This window comes from Daphnia magna, linkage group LG7, assembly GCF_020631705.1.
Source record: "Daphnia magna isolate NIES linkage group LG7, ASM2063170v1.1, whole genome shotgun sequence".
NCBI lineage: Eukaryota > Metazoa > Arthropoda > Branchiopoda > Diplostraca > Daphniidae > Daphnia > Daphnia magna.
This window is the reverse complement of record NC_059188.1, coordinates 6,575,644-6,598,595: the sequence shown is the minus strand read 5'-3', so window position 1 is coordinate 6,598,595 and position 22,952 is coordinate 6,575,644. Positions and strand designations below refer to the sequence as shown.

Here is a 22,952-nt window from a genome sequence, read left to right as displayed (position 1 = left end):
CACGATCCGTGAGTGCAACCGTTTCCGTTTCTATTGTAGCATTTTTTGCGTGTCAAAATTTGTTTAGCATAATTGAGATTCTTAATAATAAGTAACACATCAAGTGACGAATAAAGTTCATTTTTTATTATTGTCAATCTAGTTCACCGTGTTTGCGAAATTTAGCATTAAAGCTAAACTGACGCCATAATGAGCTGTAGCTTTTTTCGATCATCTATGAGACAGTATAAAAGACTTGATGAAGCACATTTCGTATGGTAAGTATGATAGGTAAGTATACGCTTAGTCGGGTTGGTGCAGTGGTTCGAGTGATATCAGCTTGCAGCTATCACTTGTGACTCCAAATCACGAACCAAGCACACGGTCATTCCTCCAATAATGTGACCGTACTTAGTGCTCGTTGCATTCGAATCCGTTCGAATCAACGTCCTGACTTTTCTTTCAGGCACGGGCATGGCCTAGGTGATAGTTCCCGAGGCGATTGAGGTTGGGTTTAATAGTCGTTTGATTTTGATCACAACATTTAGCGTGCACCAAAAATTGGCGACATAGTCTTCAAAGATTCCACGCTGAAAAGGAATAAAGAGTCTGACGATGACTTGCTGTAAAAGCCAATCGTGAATTTGAAGAAATGGATACCAAATGATTGCAAAGGTCGCCACTGTGGCAGCGCCAATCTGGACCAAATTCTTTAGTTGGGAGGGAAGTGAGGAACCTTTAGGTTGACAGGAAGCCAGCAAATAGAAGCCAGCAAATAGAAGTATTGCATGATACAACTCCATCTGCTTAAAGTTTAAGGCAGCTGAAAAGGCAATAGCTGCTAACACATTCTTTCCCTGAGAAACAAAAATGATTGCCCACAAGGTCAACCCCAACGAAACACAATTGTACTGAAAATGACCATAATCTATAAGGGTGAGTCCAGAGTGTGAGGACAAAGCAAAGAAAACCCATTTGTACTTATTACTCATCTTCAAGCTTCTAATGTAAAAATAAAGTGCACTGACAAAGAAAATACAATCAGACACAAGGACGGACATCCTCATGAAATATTGGTGGTCAAAGTTTTCAAATCCCTGAGACACATGGAGTTTTACATAGTCTTGGTTGATTTTCTTAGCCACCGATCCAGTTAGGTAGCTTTGATATGCTGTGAGAGGAGGGTAATCCAGTCCCCAGTACAATAAATCATTGTCTGTTGTATTTCTATACCTGATGAGATGGATAGGGGAGAACGGGGTCAACTTGGACACGGGTCATATTGGACAAAGACCCTAAGTGCTACATGTTATGGAAAGTTTGTTTTTTTTTTTAATTTTTGTATAGACTTCAATGTTTAACGTTCTAGAAAAAATATTGATTAAAATCGAATCATTATTGTTCTTGTTATCGCAGAATTAAAAAAATGGCCCGGTTTGATGTAATATTCTTCCCTATTACTGTAAGCATTTTTAAAGTGAAAAACCCTACAAATGAATAAAATAATGATATGTGAAATAGCCAATTCATTTCTTTAATGATTGATAAAAAACTTAAATTTTAATGCCTTTCTAGTGTTAAGTTATTAACGAAATACTAAATAGCACCGGGTTGGGTCATTTTGGACACACAGTTTTGGGGTCATATCGGACAACTTCGATATTGGAGTGGGAGGTGCTTGTGGAGAAGCCATATACGTAAAAATAAGATATCGATTACAAATCGATACTCGATACTCTGTTAAGCCCTCCCATTTTACTCTACCCGCCTACAAATTAATTGTCCATTTCAGCCCCCTATTTCGTAAAAATGACATAACTCTCTATTTTTCATTTCTATTGCAAATATTTCAATATGAATGAATAAAATATTGAATAAGCAGTCTACCCATATTTTTTTTAAATTTATTTTATGTCTCCTAATGAGGAAAACTGGCAGTGTCCAATCTCACACCGTCCCTGTCCAGTTTCGCCCCGCCGTTTAAATAAAAACTAAAAAAACCGACTTCATTAAAATCCTTATAACTCGTTTATTTTAAGACTTAAAAATTACAAAAAAATTGTGGAGTTACCCAAGAAGGTGCTGCACCATTAACTAAAAATAAATATTAGAAAAAGAACATGGAAATCTAAATAAAGAGGAAAGAAATTTTTTGTCCAGTTTGACCCCGTTCTCCCCTATCCTATGAATAATATCAGCCAACCTATCTCGACATCAAACCTACCAATCCTGTATGGGTAAGTTAACCGTAATTTCCATCCAATGTCTTTGAGCTTCATAATCTCCAAATTTTGGAGGTTGATTTTTGCCAGAATATGGGAAAACTGAGACACCCAGTTTAATGATGATTGTAGTCAAAGCAATCACTTCTAACTTGTAAGGGACCTCCATAGTGAATCCTTACTACGCTATGACTACTATGACGAAAATCACTAAAAATAAATAACAAAACGAAAAAACCAAACAAAAAAACAAAAATAGCTGAGTTAATTTAGTGTCTTCAAGTCGCAGCCTGCAATTATGGGTAAAGTATACATTTCAACTTGTCTCATCCTTTTTTGTGTGTTAATATGACAATGCAATTGTTGAGTTAAAGGATTTGTATGTTGTATATAGAGGTGGATTGATTGTTGAAAGTTTTGATGACTGCAATTATGTAACTGATTTATTAAAACCAATGGTTTGATTCCAGCAGCTTTTTATGGTATTATGCTGCTACTGGCTGTCGTGTCACTGATGGCTGGGTGGACCATGGGTGTGCCGATGGATTCGTCTTCTTCCGAGTACGGTAGTTATTCATACCAGACGACTACTGCTGCGCCGTACTACACCACTGCTGCGCCGTACAACACCACGACGTATGCTGCCCCCAGTTATTACACTACAAAGGCGCCCGAGTACTACCCCACAACATATGCGGCCCCCACTTACTACACCGAGGCTCCCAAGTATTACAGCACCAAGGCTCCTGAATACTACACCACCAAGGCTCCTGAATACTACACCACCAAGGCTCCTGAATACTACACCACCACGTATGCAGCTCCGACTTACTATACGGAGGAACCAAAATACTACTCCGCACCGAGCTATTACACAGAAGCGCCAGTATATTACACGACAACGTATGCCACTCCAAGCTACTACACCGAGGCTCCCACCTTCTATACCACAAAGGCCCCTGAGTATTACACCACAACTTACGCTTCACCAGTTTACTACACCGAGGCCCCAAAATATTACTCTGCTCCAAGCTTCACTGACAACCGTGTCGAACTACACAACTACAGAGGCGCCCAATTATTACGTAGCACCAACTTACTACACTGAAGCCGCCCCATCTTACTACTCCGAGCCGACCTACTACACTGAAGCCCCGAAGAACTACGCTGCCCCAAGTTACTACACCACGACTGCTCCTTCGTACTACGTCGAACCTAGCTACTACACCACAACTTATGCTGCTCAATCTTACTATACTGAGGCTGCTGAATACTACACAACTAAAGCCCCGGAGTATTATACGACGAAAGCTGAATACTACACCACCACTTACGCCGCTCCAGCTTATTACACTGAGGCTCCGCAATACTACACAAAAAAGGCATCCGAATACACAACGTATGGTGCCCCAAGCTACTACACCGAGGCCCCCAAGTACTACACCACCACTTACGCTGCTCCAGTTTACTACACTGAGGCTCCCAAATATTCGGCTCCACAATACACTACAACATATGCTGCCCCAAGCTATTATACAGAAGCCCCGAAGTACTACACTACAACATATGCCGCTCCGGTTTACTACACCGAAGCTCCTCAACAACCTATGCTACTCCCGGCTACTACACCGAGGCTCCAGCTTACTACACAACTACCTATGCAACCCCATCCTACTACACTGATGCTCCCAAGTACTATTAATCGTGAAAATTGCGCTGTCCATCAAGCTCGATGATGGAATATTCAGATTTGATTTTATCATTTACAGTCCTCGTTCCAAAATAAGTATTTCCATTTATGCATTCACTAGTCGTTTTCCATACGAATGTTTCCAAATGAATTGTTGAATACAGATACAATGCCGTTAACAAATCCCCTCGTTCTTTTTATTTTGTATCAAATAAAGCTAATGAAAGCGATTTGTTTCCTACAACATTGTAATTGCTGAACGCATTTATACACTAGAACATTAGTGAGATTTACATCATTGGTATTCATCAGTCTGGTATAATTTATATAGCTATTTAGTTGCGTAGCATAGAACATTGCTTCAATTGATTGCATTTGCCAATTAACATTGAATTGGGCAAGGTTGAAATCCACTTATCTTTACCGTTTTTAATTGCGTAGCAGGATGTAGCGTAAAATTTTTTAGTTTGCATTTCCATCACTAATGTTAATTTCCTAATTTCAATCTGAAATTCCCTTAAAAGGAAATGCTCAAATATTCGGACTAGATGTTAGAAGTTTTGGTTAGCCAGTTTGGATTTTAGTTATTGAAAAAGAAAAAAAAAGGGTTGCGCTAAGCACTTGATTGACTTGTTATCGAGTAACCTCCAGACCTGCCCGGACGGAGATCATATTGCTGTACTATATGATCCACATCGTGACATCAGCTGAGGGCTCTTACCTCTCTATTCAGTCTTGCATTGCAATGGGGGCCAATCCCATTCCAACGCTTGACCTTTCGAGTTGTAATTGGGAGTCAAGTAAGTCTGTATTCATTTGTTGGAAGACAAACCTCTTTTTTTTGTTTCCGACGCCTGTTAAGCATCTTGGTCATGACACAATAAAGTATCGTTTTCCAGCGGAGGAGAATATAAGAAGAATCATGATTGTAGCACACAGTTCCAGCGTTTTCCTTCTCTTGTCCTTACACAGAAAAAAAAAAAAAAAAGGGAAATAATCTGAATAACAAAGGATGTGTTTGGATTCTCTTGTGTGTGTGTGTGTGTGTGTGTGTGATGCTAATCACACAAGTTTCCCTTCTATGGAGGTTTCTGCGTAATTTATATTTTCGACATACACCCACACTCGCTGCATCATATAGTGCAATCGAAAAGGATCAGACACGGCGATGATGTGATCGTTAACGTAAACCAACCTAGCGCAGTTGAAACCATGACGATGTGATTAATAAATTCTGAGAAAAAAGCTACCCAAAATAATTCGGGCGGGAAATAACAGAACACACCCTGGCGGGGTACTTTTGGTGTAACAAGTAATTGCTATCTCTATGTTGAAATAAAGATTGCTTGCTTTTGGGTAGATCTAGTGAAGCTTTAGTTTAGAAAATATCTTGTCGTTTTCAAAAAGTTATCACAGCCTCAAATTTCAAATAAAGCTAAGAAATTTATCTACGCAGACTCAAGTCATAGCTACAACTGGATAAGGAATTAAAAGAGGCAATATTACCTTTCTGATTATGATGCAAACTGATGTATTCCAGAATAGGCCAATGTCAGCAGCTCAATTCATTTTCCTCCTGAATTTTTTTCCACATCGGTTGACCTGTCAAGAAAATTAGGCATCAACATCATCAAATCCATTCGTGCGGCACTGGTTACCTGTGTTTGTTATAAAGCTTTGTATACCTAAAAGGCATTGATGTAATCAGATTAGAAAGATTAGGCTATATCCAGAATCGACAACACACACGATTAACTTACTAGGATACGTTGCGTGTAAAGTGTTAACAAAGAGTTGAGCCTCTTCTTCCCCGACTTCCAACTGTTCGGCTAAACATTTACCTCCCATGCCGTAAACAATCCCGTAGCAGATTTGTTTCGCTTTTTGCCTTTCATCGTCTCTGACTTCTTCTTGCTTTTTCTTTTTCCAAACCGATACAATGCCGCGGAAAACATCGCCATCGGGTTGGCTAAGAACAGAACAAAGACCTGCGTCTTCGCTCAAATGCGCCAATATTCGAAGTTCCAACTGAGAATAATCCGCCGAAAGCAAGATAGTTCCTATATTTGAAGTACAAACTTTTTAAAAATTAACCTGCCATCAATGCCCAGTTAAGCAGACAGCAGACAGCCATCAAAAGATTTCATAGAAATATGCTACTCATATGCCACCTGGTGGCAACCGAAGAGTAACTTCTAGGTCTTATGGCGGGATTGGTATACATGTTCCAGTCACGATCCGTGGGTGCAACCGTTTCTGTTTCTATTGTAGCATTTTTTGCGTGTCAAAATTTGTTTAGCATAATTGAGATTCTTAATAATAAGTAACACAGCAAGTGACGAATAAAGTTCATTTTTTATTATTGTCAATCTAGTTCACCGTGTTTGCGAAATTTAGCATTAAAGCTAAACTGACGCCATAATGAGCTGTAGCTTTTTTCGATCATCTATGAGACAGTATAAAAGACTTGATGAAGCACATTTCGTATGGTAAGTATGATAGGTAAGTATACGCTTAGTCGGGTTGGTGCAGTGGTTCGAGTGACATCAGCTTGCAGCTATCACTTGTGACTCCAAATCACGAACCAAGCACACGGTCATTCCTCCAATAATGTGACCGTACTTATTGCTCGTTGCATTCGAATCCGTTCGAATCAACGTCCTGACTTTTTCTTTCAGGCACGGGCATGGCCTAGGTGATAGTTCCCGGCGGCGCTCAACCGTGATTAGTCTCAATATTTTTGAACGTCTTCCTAGACACTTTAAGTGTAAATCTTAAGGAAAACTTAGAGTCGTTATTGAATGGTGAACTTGAGTGCAGTCCATTGACAGGTGGTATGAAATTCATATTGGAGTATGAAATTCATATTGGAATATGAATTTCGCTGGAAATACCAATTGGGTAGTCTAACAGAAGACTGGCATTCTTTATAGAACACTGTCTACAGAGAAAAAGGAGTATAACTACAATTGGAAAAAGTTATTTATAAGAGCTCTTAGAAAAGCATGGAAAAGTTTAAGTTAAAACATAGCTAAACACTAAAAAATAATTGCATTTCACGATTAAGATTTAGCTCTGTGTTGGCCGGGCCTTCGCAGGAAATTGACTCCAACGCGCAGCCAAATTTCGTCATGATACTTGACAAGTCACAATTCTGTCGATACTACCCATCTCTTTTCTCCAATTTTGGATGTGAGTTGATTCAGTTGTTGTTGTTCAAACTTACGCCAGTTTAGAACCAGCGGCTTTGCTTCTGTAGATATCACAGTTGTGTAACGGCTTTTTAGGATCTAGTGGATCATATTGTCCAGCTTCAATGCACAAAGAACGATGAAATTGAAACTGGATGATTGTGCTCACAAAGTATCTGTCGGAACCAAAAAGCAAAAATTAGATTTTTTAAAAGATTTCTTTTGAAGCTCAAAATCACACTTCTAGTTGTTCGATTCTGCCTCAAAAACGGAGGAAATTTAACAAGGGAGGCTGGAGGGATAGGGCGAATGTGGGAGGATTAAAGAAATAATTTAATTGCCTGCTATTTGGTGACTAACGTTTGCTGAATTTTATAGTTTATTCTACGCTTTATCTACCTACATTTTTTCTATCTATAGATTCTCCCTGCTTCGGTTAAAATCTCACACTGCCTTTTCCCTATGAAATGTAGCAGACCTACGTCCATCAATGTAGTTAATTGAATAGTTGAAAACCAAAACAGCTGGATGACTTTCTTTCCATGTGAGATTTTAAGAATTTATCATTTTTGCAAAGACCAGACTTAATAAATAAATTTTCTAATTAACATGTCTGATTCAACTTTTTGTAACAGTCTGTATTTTGAATACAGAATTTAAGGTCGTCGCGCAAAGCACTACAAGGTCTGGTATCGGCCAACTGTTCAGGTTCATAGAAGCTCTGAGGCATTTTAAAACTATTTTCTCATATCAATGACGCACTGCGAGAGAGAATTCAAGTCTTTTTTTTGCAATGGTACGTGACGAACTACTCTAGCCGGTCGCAATACAAAAATTCGTCCGCTGTGGATGTAAAAAACAAAATTACGCACTAAACAGCATCCTTCTCACCCCTGAAATATTATTAGAAATTTTTTGCCCGTTACGCACGTTATTCGTTATTTTTTTAAATCGTTATTAGTCCTTTTTCTGCGATTAAAAACAATTTTGTAGGTTGCAGTGATAAGCCAAAAAATTTTCAACATGTATTACAAAAACCTGTTTATTCAATTTTCAATTAAGCGATTGGGTCCAGAGGTCGATTAAACCCTCCTTTCCTGTTCATGTACTGTCTATATTTACGTTTCAAAACAACTTGAACAGTCCCATGCAAAGGTTCTTCATTGCCTTGGACATGTTTTCCTTTAGTAGAATCAAAACTGCCAAAACCCATAAGTTTCATCATTTCAGCTTCTTCTTCTGTAGGGTCTTTGAATTCTTCTGATGTCACTGGTTTTCTTGTGACTAATTTTGCCAGCTTTTCTCTGGATCTGGAACGACTTCTTGATTTAGATTTTCTTGTCCTTTTTTCCTTGCTCACTGATCTCTTTCTGCGTTCACGATCTCTGTCATACTCACGACTTGATTTGCTTTGCTTTTCACGGTCTCTATCACGTGGTTTGTCTCTATCCCTTTCACGATCCTTATCCGCTTTTCCACGATCTCTGTCCCGATCGCGTCTACTCCTGTCTCTTGAACGAGATCTTTCACGAATTTTGTCTCGCGACCTCGATCGTTGTCTTCTTCGGGATGATGGAGAAACGCTTCTTTCTCTTATTCTTCCCATGTCAATTCCAATGAGTTTCCTGTTTGATAGAATCGAGGTGTGCTGATTTGTAATGCTACTTTCCTTATTTACAAGTGGACAAATTGAAATATTATTACCGTGTTAAAAGTCAACCTCATATAAAAGGTTGTGTTGAGCGTAAAACAAGACAAATCGAAGCTGTGAATAATGAAAAAAATTTTTTTCATTAAATCGATCAAGCGCGGTATTGGACCCAAGCGACAAAACGCAAAAAATTTGATTCATTTAGAATTTTTTTCCGTTTCAATATTTGTTGATGAAATTCACCAAATAGATAGCGCTTTTAAATACCTATATATATTAATATTATTTTAAAACGAATTGCTTGCAAGCGGTCGCCTGGTCGTGACCAAGCATCTGTTATTGAGAACCTAAAAGAATCTCGAAGGAAACTAGAAAAAGAGTTAGAACACTTGGCAGCCAAACAGATGTACGAATTAACATCACTCGTTCGCCACAACACGAGATGTAGCCTACGTTCCAGCAGGCGCAAGGGGCCATTCTTGAAACTCTGAAATACTTGCAAGAGAACGTTCTTCACATTCCGGATGGAATTGAGCGCATTCTTAATACCGACACAGATCAGATTTCCATGGAAATCCGCCGTGGCGGACTAGATAGTCACCATTTGGATCGGGTGGTTGGTTTAATCATGGAATTTGCTTCAGATCAAGAAACTGATGTTCCAGAAGAAACTTGGAACGAAATGTTAGACCTCACAACGCATGCTGATCGTGCTTTGTTGATTGCTGCTCTTGAACGTCATGATTGTGCCTTGCTGCTGCAGTTGGTTCACCGTTTGCAAGCCGAAACCTCATGGAGAAAACGGAGGCCAATACTCGCCATTCTCTTCCATGCCCTACAACTATTGCCAACATTCGTCAACGTGGCCATCAACTCTGTTCTTCCTTCCGAATTGGCCAGAGATATCCAAGCGATTGGCACTGCAAAGGATATCAATAAAGATCGCATTTATTGGTCGATCCGCGTTCTAACTGTGACGTTATGTTGCCAAGAACCTCTATCCTTCGCGCAGCAAAATAAGCTCGGAGAAAACTTGATCGCACTTCTCGTTGACGTGTTAGAAACGGAATCTGTTTCCATAGCTACAAGTGACGAAAAAGATCAGGAATGTTTGACAATCACTAGTGCCGCGATGCATTTAATTTTGGCGCTGCATCGGCAGTTCAGTTTAGTGTCTTCGGAGAACAATCCAGTTTTGCTCTGTTTAGCTAATAGAAGTATGTGTGACAGCCTTATCGAAAAGATCTTACTACTCTACAACAGAGAAGGTGACATTTGAATATTGATTTGTTTTGTTTGTTTTTTGTTTTCCATTTTTTTATGTTGAACTCTAATCATTTTTAGTTTTAATACTAGATGATCCTATTAAACAATACGTTGGCCATCAAAATGATGACAATCAAACTGATTCAGTTTCGAGCTTGATGCTTGGACTCTTTTCAGGAGCTGAAACAGCCAAATTGTTTTACACAGCTGATCTAGAAGTTTTGCTGCTTGATGTCATTTTAAGACGCCTCACTGATTATGGGCCAGGAGATAAGGTATTTCCGCTACAGGTGTTTTTCTTCTTCAATCTCATATAACGTTGAAAAATGTTTTTCTTTAGAGACGGTCAGATGCCTTGCAGCTTTACCATGCCATCCTACGGGTTAGGAGTCCTGTTTATAAAAAAGCGATTTCGCTAAATGTTTAAAAGTCATACGTGAAGAGTCAGACAAATTAGGAAGCCCATCCACAGCCATGCAACAAGATCATCACAAAGTTATGCAAATTTACCACGAATTTCCTGATTTCCTCGAAATGTCCTAAGTAACTTCCTTCGATCAAAAGATAAATAAATAAACTAGTCCAAATACACTCATGTTAAATCACCATCAGTCCATCATCAACATATCGCCTTACAAAACAAAATTGCGTATAAGGGGCAAACAAAATTTATTGTTAAATGTGCAAATCGGAGGCAGTGTCTATATACGCTACCTTGACGAGATATAACAACAACAACACAAAAATATCAGGTAACTTTTTTTCGAAGCTGCATGTTTGTTGTCAGGGAACTTTTTAAAGAGACAACGCACGTGATTTTTCAACATTTTTTCAAGGTCTCTATTCCAAAGTCTACAAAGCGACGTCTTTGTAACTGCGTTGGAAGTCGTCAGATTCGCCTCGCGTAATTATATGTCCGTGACGTCCGGCCGACCAAATGTAATCAAAATGCGGCCTGTTTGTTCGACCGAACTTGATATCGCATGAGGTTGAGGAAGCCCTAAGATTCAAATCGTTCATGGAATGGGCCCGCCTCATTGGCGGTGCTTGGCTGTCAACCGAATTGGAGCCAACTAAAAACTGGCGTTGTCGATCAAAATTTGGAATTGCAAATTGAGAAGGGCAGTGACGATTCAACAAGAGGGTGCTGACGGCACGCGAAAGTGGGGCCCGATTCAAATAATCGCCATCGTTCGTAAACCGCATGGAATGCTGCGGGCAACAGCCGTTATCCATCGTTCCCAATTCTGAATCATCTAGTCCAACTCCAGCGATGCCCATAGGACCGAAAGCCATCCCAGGTTCTGGAGTTATCCCCTTTTTTTCTGTTCCAGCCACTGCTGATGCTGCTGCCATTGGTCGAAAACCGTAAAGCCATTCGCGATCTCTCCTTTAGTGAACACCTTGCCACAATCGGTCTCTTCCTTTGGGTAGAGTTGTGATACGGAAGATATGGATCTGTAACGAACCGACGGAAAATGGGATTAGGTTGTTATCACGCGAAAGATTCTGGAACGATACGAATTTCGTTTACCGGTTTAATGAGTGTTTTGCAAAATTTTTACGAGTGCGATCCAACGATGCCATGGCAGCGTTGACTTGTTGGCGGTTGCCGTGCATTTGCATCTGTCGTAAATTCATGTTTGAGTTAAGATATGCAGCGTTGTGATAACCAGCTCTGAGGCTTCCCGGCAATGGTGTCTTGATTACGGGGTTTGTGTAGTAACCGTTAGACATTGGAGACGTATGCTAATGGCCCAAATAAGAATTACTTTATGTACGCAGGAAGTCTATTGATAACAAGTTGCTTTTCTTTTAAGTAATGAAAGAAATGTTTTGAAGTTGGTCTGAAAAAAAAAGTGTGTCATAATGATGCAGCAATATCATTACCATGCTAAGATCCCGTAATCTGCGACTGACATTCTTTTCCTCTTTCCATTGCGAGTAGAGAGAAAACACTTGGATTGTCCCCAAAATCTGCGGAGAAAATGCGACACGCCAAAAAGTTTATGTCTTTTCAAATGTACCGCCGTCGAAATAGCGCCTATTAAGGGCACATTTTTACCGTCAACTTACATTCATCGAAGCGCGGACGATCCAAAATACCAATTCCACCGTGCCGAATGACGTATCTAGTGTCTGCGAAAGAATTTGTGCCGAAACATTTCTTTAAAAAAGGTATTAAAAAATTAGGTTTTAAAGTGTATACCCAGTAATAAAGGCTCATGAACATGACGAGTCCGCATTCCAGAAAGAACACCACAATCAAACATAGTAACCAAGCTAAAATTGGTTGCGTTCTTCTCTGAAAAATTCAATCGAAAATGATTGTCTTAAAAACCCTTTTGTTTAAGATTTTTAATTTAAATGTTGTTATGATTCATTACCAGTGCGAGTCCAACGAGCAAGGCCACTGACATAATCCAAATAATAAAGTAGACCAAACAAAGAATATAAGGCGGAGAAGGTAATTCATCTGTAATGAGAGATTTCATGTTTGTTTTTTTCAATTAAAAGTGGACAAGTTGTGTGAAAACAAAACATTATCGTACCTTTTGCTTCGGTTATCAACCAAAGTTCAATAGCGAATGCACAAATGTAAACAGCCTTCATCCAAATTTTTAACAAATCATGAATAAAAAATAAATTAATTGAATTTTTTCATGGGAAAAAGAACTGCAAACGAATTGTTTCGCATTTGATTACAGGTTGTTTGACATAGCGTTTTGAAAAGCACGCCGTTATGTATTGAGATTTCAAGCCAAGGATATGAAATTCCCTTCCCCCTCCCGCACCGGTATATCTGGCAGCTATCTCTCCATCTGGCATTCAACTCGAAAAAGAAAAAAAAAAAAAACACAGCTCCTTGCGTCATAATTGAAAGACAAGTTTCAATGGGACGATGGCCTCTATTCTTTGCCTACGCTATTGCTGCTACGGTAGACCAACCGCTGTGTAGATGAGGATTGATCTCCTCTTTGAATAGCGGCGTCACTCCAGCACTGTGTGTACATATTTATTTTTTTATTTCGCTTGCTACTCGCAACAGTCTCCAGCAGTTATTTTCATCTTCAATCATGTGCGTTCCCGTTAAAAAAAAATAACATCCGACTCCTCTACGCAATCATAGAGGCAGAGTCCTCCCATCTCCTGGTATTATTTTGCGGTTGGTGTCTTGTCGTAAAACGCCTTCTTCCCTCCTCCTATACAGCCAGATTGTGATGTTTCTTTTTGCTTCGATTGAGGTGTACCCAAACGGCGGACGGCAATTGAACGCTACCCTTTTCAAGTATTCTATTGCCGGGAATCGACTTGTCGTCGCTTCCCACGTCGGATTCGGTGGCTAGCCTAGACTTCATTTTTACTTGCTTCAGCTCGACACTGAAGGACACTGACGGACTTTATGTCTATACCCCATCATCTACACATCGCTTTGCATCAGTTCCCGTGTTTAGACCCTCAGCGGCATTTTTTTCCCCCTGCGTATATAGATCCTACTTCAAAAATATTTGATGCGTGAAATAATGGTTCACTGCGTGCTGTGAGTTCGTGCATGTCTTGCATGAGACATCAGTTCCAAGTAAAATCCACGAGTCTTTTCTATATATATATTTTTTTTTGTCTAACATTTTTTAATCAATAAGTTTGAGATAGTACTTTGTTTTGCCAGTTGCACATCTTCTGTCTACTGATATAAGGAACGACATGCAATTTACAATGATTTCAGATGTTGCCGTTCCAAAGGATAGACATAACCGTAAATGGTACAGTCGCCTGCGAATGCTTTTGTTACGGACCTTGACGTGCACTTGCGTCCCGGCTCATCCCAACATCCAATCGCCGTTGTCCAACTAAAAAGAGTTGTATACAGCATGCGATTCGACTGCTTCTTCAACTGATGCCCATCTCTGGGCGATGGCTCGCTCACGGCCGCCTCCAAGTCTATAAAGATACATCAACCCCAATGTATTTCCCTCGATCGGATAACCAAATCGAAATTAAATATATAGATTAATCTTTTACCTTGAATTCTAAGATATCATATCTCCGTTATCCCCTGTCATTTACCTTCTATATCGTGAAACCGAGAATTGATGTCTGCATATCGTGTCATAATTACACGTTGATGTTGTTAAGAAAAGAAAATGAACAAAAAAGGAAACAATAAAAAAAAACAACATATAAATAAAGCGTAATGATCTAGATGTGGAATCGCGTTCTTATAGTTCTCGTTTATCCATATCCTAATGAAGGAAACCAACACCGAATGAATAATGGAGCAAAAAAAAAAAGGCATGGGATGCACGCGTGATGACAGGTGATGAACGTCGTTAAAAAGACGGCAACAAATCCCCATCGTGATGTCAGCTTGTCAAAGAAAAATAACGACGTGCTTGCCGAAGATTATATAGTGACAAATGCCCATACCATGAGCTGAGTTATATATACCCCATCACGCAGGATTATTCCACTTCTCCGTTGCTAGCATGATCATTTGATTCTATGCTTTTTGTATCTACTACGTTACATTTTAGATGGGCTATAGATATGGAAAATTGGTTCATGTTATATCTTCAGATTGGTGAGCCTTTTTTTGCCTTCTCCCGGTTGACCTTTTTGGAGTAGACCAACAATCAAATTCGAAATGCAGTGAAGCAGCTAACAGCTTTATGGAACAACTGAACTACTCCCATCTTGGTGCTCTATTCTTCATCATCAGATTCATGATTCTATATATCAAGATGGGACGGATCGATTCAGGGCGCAGGCCGGAGAAGGGAGTGAGAAAGTAGAAAGGTGTACACAAAAGCTTGCAATCGTCTGTACATGGATTCATTTTTTTTTTTCTTTTTTAAAGAAAAAGACAGCAACATCTTTAAAGGAACTCTTTCCATCCTTTCTCTTCGTTTCTTTCATTGGCCAAAGTTGTTACAATGTAATCACTCCCGAGACAGGCAAGTCGGTGACGCAGACTGGATGCTGTCGCTTCCATGTTACCGTGCAGTGCGTGTCTATATCGATCGACAGCAACGCTATTGATCAAAACCCGAGCGAACCGAATCCTATCGAAGACGACAACAAATTGTAGAGGGTAAGAAAAGCTAAATGCTTTCAAATAATGTACGCGTGAGGAACTGCCCTCAAAATAGGTTGAGACATCAGAAAAGACAAGCGTTAAATTAACTTGAAGTGCCAATAACGTGAGAGGACAATCTATAATAATTGTAGTTAAAATTAAATCCCAATTTTTTTGTTTTTAGATTTTATTTTCTATTGGTTTTATCTTTTTACTTATTTTTTTTCCCCCTATAGAGGTTTTTCCATTTGGTTCGTGTAAGTAGAGGGAAAAGTCGGTGCGGCTAGTCGACTAGTGCGCACCATGGCGGGGGATAGCCGAAACTTGCTGCAGACTTCGTTTGATCAAACCTATAGACACAACTGTGTCTATCGCTTGTAAACCTATAGACACAACTGTGTCTATCGCTTGTAAACCTATAGACACAACTGTGTCTATAGGTTTGATCAAGCGAAGTCTGCAGCAAGTTTCGGCTATCCCCCGCCATGGTGCGCACTAGTCGACTAGCCGCACCGACTTTTCCCTCTACTTACACGAACCAAATGGAAAAACCTCTATACTTTAGCGGCCTCTAGTTACTACCGGAATATCGAAGAAGTAAAAAAATGCCGGAGAAGTGAGCGTGCATGAAAGAAGAAGGCAAAAAAACTGTCATGCGCCGGGTCCCGCAATCCTTTAAAAGGATGGTGTCATCGACTCGCTCCGGGAATATAAATATATACAGAACACGGTATGTGTACATAAATATAGAATGCAAGTCCCTGACTCTTTTCTTTTGCTTACACATACATACGTACGTATATACTCTCTCTTGTTCGTTAGAAAGCAAAATTGTGTCGAGAATTTTGATGTCCGTCTCGTCTTGGGTTCTCCCAAAACGAATTTGATGTTCAAAGTCCGACGTGTACACAGAATGTGTTACATTCTTGGTGATCTCTAGAAACGGCTTTCGTCTTGACCGTTGCGTATAAAGAGACTTTTATTCAATGATCGATGAAAGCCATTAAACGATGTGCCATGATATCTTAAAAAAGGGACGAAGTGCAATGATAAATTAGCCACCGACATCCGTTCACTTTCTTTTACGATATTAATATATGAGGGCCTGGAAACGGGAAAAAGCATAAAGATTGGAAAAAGAAAAACCCCTCGCACACTTTATTTTCTTCAGCTGGAATTTCCATCTTTCATTTCCGGAAGTTTAGAGGCGGATAAGAAGGCTGGGGCAAAAAAGCATGGAAATCCTCTTTTAATTATTATTTTTTTTTTCCCGTGAACTCTCATCTTTTCATCTCTGAGTCAACGACTCCACATGCGTCATCCCTATTGGAATGAAAATAGCTTGAGTGAGAGAAAAAAACCTTATAGAATGCGGGGAATCCAAAGTCGTTGGCTGTTCAATAAAATTTATCGATCGACAGTTGAAATTACAGTAGTTTGTATAGGCTACATACAGGAGGCAGGCCACGATCTTAAGAAGCCAAGTTTAACTGGATAAATGGGGGGTTGAATTTTACTTGCTACTGCTACCACTACAGTGTGTAAATCTCACTCATAGCTTCGAAATGACAGGTCGCTGGATCAAAAAGTTTTGTAGAATTTCTTACTTGTAAGGAGCACACACCTCATTCTATCCTTTGTTCTAGACGTGTCGTGGTTTTGTGCTGAGTGGGTGCTTGGCTGGTTCGGTATGTTCCACATTCCTTTGTTATTGGCCTGGTTCAGTTTCCTAAATGGCCCCCTAGTTGAATCGACCATGAATGTTTGTGCACTGGACAGACTCGGAGATCATAAGTCATTTTATGCGGCGTACCAATGTTTCTTACTAAAGGCCAGACGTGAATCGATTGCGTCCAGATGGAGAAAATAATGTACGCGTCAACGAGCGTCAACCCGTTACTGCCATACATTTCGCGGTTACACATTTAAAATCAATTACCAAGTGTAAGAATGACCTCGTTCGATTAGTTCCCATTCGACTTCCCAATCTGGGGCAATTATACCACCAACAAAGCCGAAAGAAATTGTACTGTTTTTTTTTTTTTTAAGCGTGGTGCAGCACCGAAGGCAACGCGTAATAAATGACAAGAACAAAATTTATCCTTTAACTGTTCAACACTGAAAATGTGAGAACTCTTCATGAAAGCGTCATACATTTTATTAGGAAATGAAAAACCCAAAACATCCAGTGTGAATTCCAGAAGGACGGAGCCCTTTTGAGCTAAATTGCTAAATTTGGCACACGGTGAATGTCTCTGCCTGCCGGTAGTCGGAACCCTCCCCGGAAATAACCAACTTTTTTTTATCTTAAGGTGCGTCTATACTAGCAGTTTTTAAAGACAAGTTACGGTCATACTGGCATACCGGCATACAGTCTTACTGCCACGCTATTTCAGTTTTTCCGTAACGCAATCTACACTGCACATAGGTTTACAGACATCATACGGAAAATGGGCGTTGCAGAAGGCAGGGCAAACTTTTGGTAGTAATTTGTCCGTCTTTGTAATCGTGCAATGTAGTATTATACAATACAGGATTCTGATTTTTAACACACAAAATGAACCTCTCGACGCCTTTTGTTTCTAGTTTCAGTCTACAAAATATTAAAATTGTACATAAACTGAGAAAAAGCAACAAATAGAATTAAAGTATTTACTTTTCGGTTATTTTCTTTGGGGATTTCTTCTTCTTTGGAGATGATTTGGGCCCCATGTTTTTTATTCAAATTCAAGTTTTTTAATACGCACGACGACTGTGGCAGATAAACTTCAACAGACAATGTTGCAGTCATGTGTGGTTGCACTAATAAAGAGTATTTGAAAATATATACTTTATTCTCATTGGCTGAACCTTATTTTTCATCTTACGGAAACTCTCACTTACGGGAAAAGTTTGAATCATTTCAAACTTTTTTTTCTTACAGACACACAGGCATACAGGCATACGTTTACGGAAAATCGCTAGTGTAGATTGAACGGAATAAGCTTTCCGTATGCCTGTATCGAGTCTGTATGTCTGTATGACCGTAACTTGTCTGTAAAAACTGCTAGTGTAGAACCAGCTTTAACTGGACCTTCACTAGGCTACTCATTGTTTTTTTTCCTTTTAGATGCCATTCCCATCCCGCAAAAGTGGCCTTTGTGAAAACGAAGAACACGCTAATAAAAAAAATCTTTATGTTCAAATATAGCGTTTTTTTTTCACAACCCAAACAGTTTCCACTAGCCACTACTAGAAGAGGTGAGGGGATCAGGATAACGATAGACGATAGCAACACTACAGTTAATCTATTGGGGACCCGGTATTTCATGTATTTGGAACATGGGGTGGTATCTTGTGGAAATCATCATGGAAGTTGCCAACGGCAAAGCGTGTCGCGGAACGTTTTCAATCCGAAAACATCATTATAACAAAGCCTTGCAGTTTCCGTGTAAATTCTAATTTACGAATAATTTTCGAAAAAAGTAGCAATGTCATAAATGAACATTACGAGAAATTCAATAACGCATACGATCAATTCATAAGTAAATCAAAAAATTTGGGAATTCGATAAAAAAAAACGGAAAATGTTATCGACGTGGTCCGGCTAGCGACGTGCACGGGACCTATTTAGTTCGTATAATGTAATGCAAACATTTTTTATGCACTAGAAAAATTGATTGATGTGTACAAACAATACGTGTATACAGCTCATAAATTAAAACTTACCCGTAAAATAGAAAAGTAATAAAAAAAAATAAAAAACTGCGGAATTGTTGTAAAACTTGCAGCATGATGTTTTCGGATCTGGAATCAAGGTATTTAAAGGTTCTATGTACGATTATTGGATGTGTTGGGTGGTATTGAGATGTGAAATCATCACGATATGCCTGTAAACGGTGAAGAAACAAGTAAAAGGGCATCTCTGTGCGATGAGATTGAGCATTGAGAACCTAACCGGATTTACACTTCTTCCATAACCGTCTTGATGAATAGTAAAGCTCGTTCAAATCATCTGATGGCCTATAGACTAGGCTTCTTTAGGATGGATCATCAAATCAAGCTTGTTGATTCTCCTAACAGAAGAAATCTGCCCTAGTGGTGATGAATTTCATCCACCTAAACTAAGTCACAGATCCTTTGGATGCGGAGCTTTAGTAGTTACGCAAATGTAACCTATTGAAGTCAAGAAGCACAATTTATTTATTTAAGATATTAATCATCAATCCACCAAGGCTGCAATTTCCATTGGTGTCAAGCTATCTTGAATAAGATTCGCGACCTAAAGCTTTCTTCAGCTTATAACAAAAAAGGGCCCAATCCAATTCGAGATTTTGTATTCCGTCTTCTTTGCCTTGCGTATCTTCCTGGTAATATTTTGTTAATTATTTGTTAGAAAATGTATTTAACTTTTAAATTTTTTTTTTAGCTGAGAAAATACCTTCCGTATTTGACGGTTTGCGGGACTCAGCACCACAGGAACTGGCAAGGCTGCTGGAATACATGGACAAGAATTGGATTCGTGGTCGGTTTTGGACACCGGAAAACTGGTCTAGTTTCAACCTGCTTCTGCGAACAAACAACTAATATTATTATGCTGCAAACGGCAGCTGATTGCAGCGAAAGCGAGTTACTGGGAACTAGGAGGAATTAGGTTTGAATCCTATTTAACCATAAGAAAATTAAAAGGAAGGTGGTGCATTAGGGAATAAGGCTAGGTGGTGCATTAGGAATGATGGTGCATAAGAAAATTAAAAGTCCTAAGTTTGATGTAATAGTTTAAGTGGTAGTCCTTCCTGTAGAGAAAATAGAATAAGATTCGGTAAGGTCTTTGTTCTGTTCTTAGCCAACCCGATGGCGATGTTTTCCGCGGCATTGTATCGAAAAAGAAAAAGCAAGACGAAGTCAGAGACGATGAAAGGCAACAAGCGAAACAAATCTGCTACGGGATTGTTTACGGCATGGGATGTAAAAGTTTAGCCGAACAGTTGGAAGTCGGGGAAGAAGAGGCTCAACTCTTTGTTAACACTTTGCACGCAACGTATCCCAGTAAGTTAATCGTGTGTTTAGGGCTCGGCCCCGCGACGATCGGGTACGATTTTGGCCGAACCGCGCGGTTCCTTTTTTTAAAAAGGCCAAACCGGTGCGGTTCGGTTTATCAATTTTTGGGAACCGATCGCACCGCGGTTTCCGCGGTTTACCGCGGTTTGTTGAGTCACACCGCGGTTCTTACGGGTCACACCGCGGTTTTAGAAAAACGGTTTTAGGAAAAACAACAATACACCGCGGTTCTTACGGGTCACACCGCGGTTTTAGAAAAACGGTTTTAGGAAAAACAACAATACACCGCGGTTTTAGGAAAAACCGCGGTGTGACCCGTAAGAACCGCGGTGTGACCCGTAAGAACCGCGGTGTGACCCGTTAGAACCGCGGTTTTAGACAGTTTACACAACAAGTTTTACACAGTTTACACAACAGTATAAGTCGTAAATTATGTGAAAAACCAGTTGTATTTTTGCCCACATCATTACAACAATTTTCTTAATCATCATTCTTCAAGGTTTTCGATATCGAATTCAGTCAGATTGTGTGAACGTGAATCAATTTCGTTGATCAAACCGGCTTTAAACCATGAGCGCAAGCAGATGAGGGCTTCAACAGTCTCGGAATTAAGGCTCATCCTAGCAATTCAAAAACAATCTTTTCCAGTGCTGAACGCCCTCTCACTGCCTGCACTAGTGGCTGGAATGCTTAACATATCTCTAGCCATGTTTGATAATTTAGGCCATCTTTTAGACCTTTGGTCCCAGTAACTTAGTATATCGGTCGGATCACAGTTACTGGGCTCGGTTTCCTCATTCACATACTGTTTCAATTCATCTGCTTTTGATTCAGTAGTTTTTGTGGATATAATAGCAGCTATGAAAGAATGGTCCGTCTTGGATTTTGAACTTCCGTGTTTGGGTTTGGGATCCCTATCAATCGTTGTTTCGCTGTCAGCTGGCAAACTATAGGATTTCCACATAAGATCAATCCTAAAAAAAACGAGTTGTGCTTAGTAAGTTAATCAATGCATCTAATTCAATTCAAAATAAACTTACGCTGGTTTTACTCTACTAGAAATGAGATCAACATTGTCAGCATCTAATTGTGCGAATGAATTATCATTCTCACCACCACAATTCCACCCATGAGTCTCAAAATATTCCAGTTTGCATCGAGGATCCAGAAAGGTTGCAACCATTACAATTGGAGAGGCCTTGTCGTAATATTTAGCCAACTTGTCCAAACCGGCGGCACTACCATTTCTTATGAGCTGGTGTTTACTTCCGTCTAGCGTCACATCCTCAAGGAGATTTAGCAATTTGTTGTACAAAGGAACAACTAGAGACAAGGTCGGATAACTCGTTGCCTCAATGTAGGTTGTTATAAGAGCGAAACTCTTCAGGAAATCAAAAACTTCTTGTAGAATGAGCCACTCATTTGCTTCAATTTCGTTTTTCCTAAGGTCATAATCCTTCGCGATTTCATCAAGAGCATTTCTTAGTTTTAAAGCTCGTTTTAGGAAGAAAAATGTGGAATTCCATCTTGTTGGGCAATCCAAAATGGGTAACAGATCGTGATCAATAATCTGTCCTTCAGCACAAACCAGTTCGTCTTCTTCATACTGCACGTCTTTCAATTGAACACCGCATGCTTGCAGGATTTTTTTGAATTTGGCAATCCTTTGTGGAGAAGCTCGGATTGATACAACGAGATTCCGGGCCTGAAAATGCCAATAAGTAACAGTTGGGCTTATTAATATTAAAAAAGGTTTCACCTTTTCAATCAATGTTGACATTGATTCAAGGGCACTTTTCACACAGAGGTTGATCACGTGTGCAAAGCAACGGATCCATAGATCTTTCTGGAATGGCCGGGAATTATTCTTCGTCAAATGCACAATATGATTAATGAACATCTCGTTTGAGCTAGCGTTGTCTGTTGTAATCGCCAATATCTGAGAAAAAAACAGAACATTAGTACAAATTTAGAGGCAAATTACATTTGAATATACTTACATTTTCTTCCAGTTTATAATACTTGATTGTATCGTAAAACTGTTCTGCGATGTTCAAGCCAGTGTGTTCTCCAACCATATGTTGAAATCCAATAATGATATCCATTGGTTTAAATTTGGTGTCCAAAAACGTCGCGGTAATTCCCATGAAGGCAATCTTATTGGGGGAAGTCCACAAGTCTGTGGTTAGAGCCACCTTTTGGTTCTTGAGTCGCCCAATAACTTTGCTTCTCATTTGCACATACATCTTCATCACCCTATCTTTTACAGAACTCGCACCGATGGGTTTGTACATAGGCTGTAGCTGCAATAAAAAGGCTCTAAAATCTTCTTCTTCACCAAGAGTGAAAGCGTGATTGTTTCCAACAATAAACTTGATGAATGCCGCATGAGCAGCCTCTGCATTGAACTATAATTTAAAAATTAATGTTACTTGTAGTTAATTAACAACACAAAATGAATGTTACCTTGTATGGCTTCACAACTTGTATAGAGGAATCTAAAGTACTTTGTGTCACAAGATTTATTTGAGTGGAGTGTTTTGTACGCATATGCTTAGACATTGTTCCCGTACCACTTACAATAAACATTTTCTTGCAATAATTGCATTCAGCTCTAGACTCACTTATTTTAGTATAATGTTTCCATACCCATGACTTTAAAACACATTTAAAACTCAAGGTCGAGCTACGACTATCTTTCCCTGATTCTGACACACTTTCTACATCATTTCCTTTACCAGCACTACCGAGTGGGAAAATTGCATGTGTCTCTGTGCCTTTTGTAAATAGTTAATTTCAATTAGATACAAACAATTTAATTCATATGATTGTATTA

General features: G+C 39.5%; 5 protein-coding genes, 1 long non-coding RNA gene and 1 pseudogene across 11 annotated transcripts; 2 read left to right on the top strand and 5 right to left on the bottom strand.

Moving 5' to 3' along the window:
- Positions 1 to 111: 111 nt before the first annotated feature.
- LOC123474662 (dolichyl pyrophosphate Man9GlcNAc2 alpha-1,3-glucosyltransferase-like) lies at positions 112 to 5,515 on the bottom strand. 2 transcript variants are annotated; one of them, XR_006649589.1, is made up of 5 exons: positions 5,398 to 5,515; positions 2,204 to 2,411; positions 640 to 1,212; positions 281 to 569; positions 112 to 214 (listed from the first exon to the last, which is right to left on the bottom strand). XR_006649589.1 is itself a non-coding variant. In XM_045177052.1 (3 exons), exons 1-3 carry the CDS (start codon positions 2,368 to 2,370, stop codon positions 524 to 526), a joined length of 786 nt encoding a protein of 261 aa, XP_045032987.1. In that variant the 5' UTR covers positions 2,371 to 2,411; the 3' UTR covers positions 242 to 523. The 2 variants fall into 2 exon arrangements, 1 of the variants encoding a protein (XP_045032987.1); XM_045177052.1 differs by lacking the exons at positions 112 to 214; positions 5,398 to 5,515 and having other exon boundaries at positions 242 to 569.
- Positions 2,411 to 3,448, top strand: LOC123474663 (extensin-2-like). Of its 2 annotated transcripts, XM_045177054.1 has the most exons (2): positions 2,411 to 2,943; positions 2,992 to 3,448. In XM_045177054.1, the coding sequence occupies exons 1-2, from the start codon at positions 2,689 to 2,691 to the stop codon at positions 3,307 to 3,309; spliced, it is 573 nt and encodes a 190-aa protein (XP_045032989.1). In that variant the 5' UTR covers positions 2,411 to 2,688; the 3' UTR covers positions 3,310 to 3,448. The 2 variants fall into 2 exon arrangements, with proteins under 2 accessions (XP_045032989.1, XP_045032988.1); XM_045177053.1 differs by having other exon boundaries at positions 2,411 to 3,448.
- Positions 4,980 to 6,047, bottom strand: LOC123474664 (DNA polymerase theta-like). 2 transcript variants are annotated; one of them, XM_045177055.1, is made up of 4 exons: positions 5,990 to 6,047; positions 5,652 to 5,919; positions 5,550 to 5,576; positions 4,980 to 5,493 (listed from the first exon to the last, which is right to left on the bottom strand). In XM_045177055.1, the coding sequence occupies exons 1-4, from the start codon at positions 6,023 to 6,025 to the stop codon at positions 5,444 to 5,446; spliced, it is 381 nt and encodes a 126-aa protein (XP_045032990.1). In that variant the 5' UTR covers positions 6,026 to 6,047; the 3' UTR covers positions 4,980 to 5,443. The 2 variants fall into 2 exon arrangements, with proteins under 2 accessions (XP_045032990.1, XP_045032991.1); XM_045177056.1 differs by lacking the exon at positions 5,550 to 5,576.
- A 187-nt stretch (positions 6,048 to 6,234) lies between these two features.
- Positions 6,235 to 7,698, bottom strand: LOC123474665. 3 transcript variants are annotated; one of them, XR_006649591.1, is made up of 3 exons: positions 7,324 to 7,476; positions 6,404 to 7,258; positions 6,235 to 6,337 (listed from the first exon to the last, which is right to left on the bottom strand). It is a non-coding gene; the product is annotated as an uncharacterized LOC123474665 (long non-coding RNA). The 3 variants fall into 3 exon arrangements; XR_006649592.1 differs by lacking the exon at positions 7,324 to 7,476 and adding an exon at positions 7,486 to 7,698 and having other exon boundaries at positions 6,235 to 7,258; XR_006649590.1 differs by having other exon boundaries at positions 6,235 to 7,258.
- Positions 7,699 to 8,108: 410 nt separating this feature from the next.
- On the bottom strand, positions 8,109 to 8,861 carry LOC116923443 (U4/U6.U5 small nuclear ribonucleoprotein 27 kDa protein). The gene is made up of 2 exons (XM_032929909.2): positions 8,787 to 8,861; positions 8,109 to 8,707 (listed from the first exon to the last, which is right to left on the bottom strand). Exon 2 carries the CDS (start codon positions 8,686 to 8,688, stop codon positions 8,140 to 8,142), a length of 549 nt encoding a protein of 182 aa, XP_032785800.2. The 5' UTR covers positions 8,689 to 8,707; positions 8,787 to 8,861; the 3' UTR covers positions 8,109 to 8,139.
- A 141-nt stretch (positions 8,862 to 9,002) lies between these two features.
- LOC123474164 lies at positions 9,003 to 10,590 on the top strand (annotated as a pseudogene).
- A 61-nt stretch (positions 10,591 to 10,651) lies between these two features.
- Positions 10,652 to 13,047, bottom strand: LOC123474165. Its single transcript, XM_045176082.1, has 7 exons — positions 12,552 to 13,047; positions 12,387 to 12,475; positions 12,209 to 12,304; positions 12,076 to 12,138; positions 11,890 to 11,976; positions 11,534 to 11,748; positions 10,652 to 11,457 (listed from the first exon to the last, which is right to left on the bottom strand). The coding sequence occupies exons 1-7, from the start codon at positions 12,610 to 12,612 to the stop codon at positions 11,310 to 11,312; spliced, it is 759 nt and encodes a 252-aa protein (XP_045032017.1). The 5' UTR covers positions 12,613 to 13,047; the 3' UTR covers positions 10,652 to 11,309.
- Between the last annotated feature and the right edge of the window lie 9,905 nt (positions 13,048 to 22,952).

Bases quoted from the DNA above. Each gene is read 5' to 3' on its own strand.
- LOC123474662 (XM_045177052.1), bottom strand. From the start codon at position 2,370: ATGGAGGTCCCTTACAAGTTAGAAGTGATTGCTTTGACTACAATCATC. The intron at 1,213-2,203 runs GTAGGTTTGATG...CCATCTCATCAG, and splicing joins AACTTACCCATACAGGATTG to GTATAGAAATACAACAGACA. The intron at 570-639 runs GTATCCATTTCT...ATTCCTTTTCAG, and splicing joins GCGACCTTTGCAATCATTTG to CGTGGAATCTTTGAAGACTA.
- LOC123474663 (XM_045177053.1), top strand. From the start codon at position 2,689: ATGCTGCTACTGGCTGTCGTGTCACTGATGGCTGGGTGGACCATGGGT.
- LOC123474664 (XM_045177055.1), bottom strand. From the start codon at position 6,025: ATGGCTGTCTGCTGTCTGCTTAACTGGGCATTGATG. The intron at 5,920-5,989 runs GCAGGTTAATTT...GATTATTCTCAG, and splicing joins TGCTTAACTGGGCATTGATG to TTGGAACTTCGAATATTGGC. The intron at 5,494-5,549 runs GTAACCAGTGCC...TTTTCTTGACAG, and splicing joins AAGCTTTATAACAAACACAG to GTCAACCGATGTGGAAAAAA.
- LOC116923443 (XM_032929909.2), bottom strand. From the start codon at position 8,688: ATGGGAAGAATAAGAGAAAGAAGCGTTTCTCCATCATCCCGAAGAAGA.
- LOC123474165 (XM_045176082.1), bottom strand. From the start codon at position 12,612: ATGAAGGCTGTTTACATTTGTGCATTCGCTATTGAACTTTGGTTGATA. The intron at 12,305-12,386 runs GTAATGAATCAT...TGAATTTTTCAG, and splicing joins TGCTCGTTGGACTCGCACTG to AGAAGAACGCAACCAATTTT. The intron at 11,749-11,889 runs GTAATGATATTG...TTGGGCCATTAG, and splicing joins GATTACGGGATCTTAGCATG to CATACGTCTCCAATGTCTAA.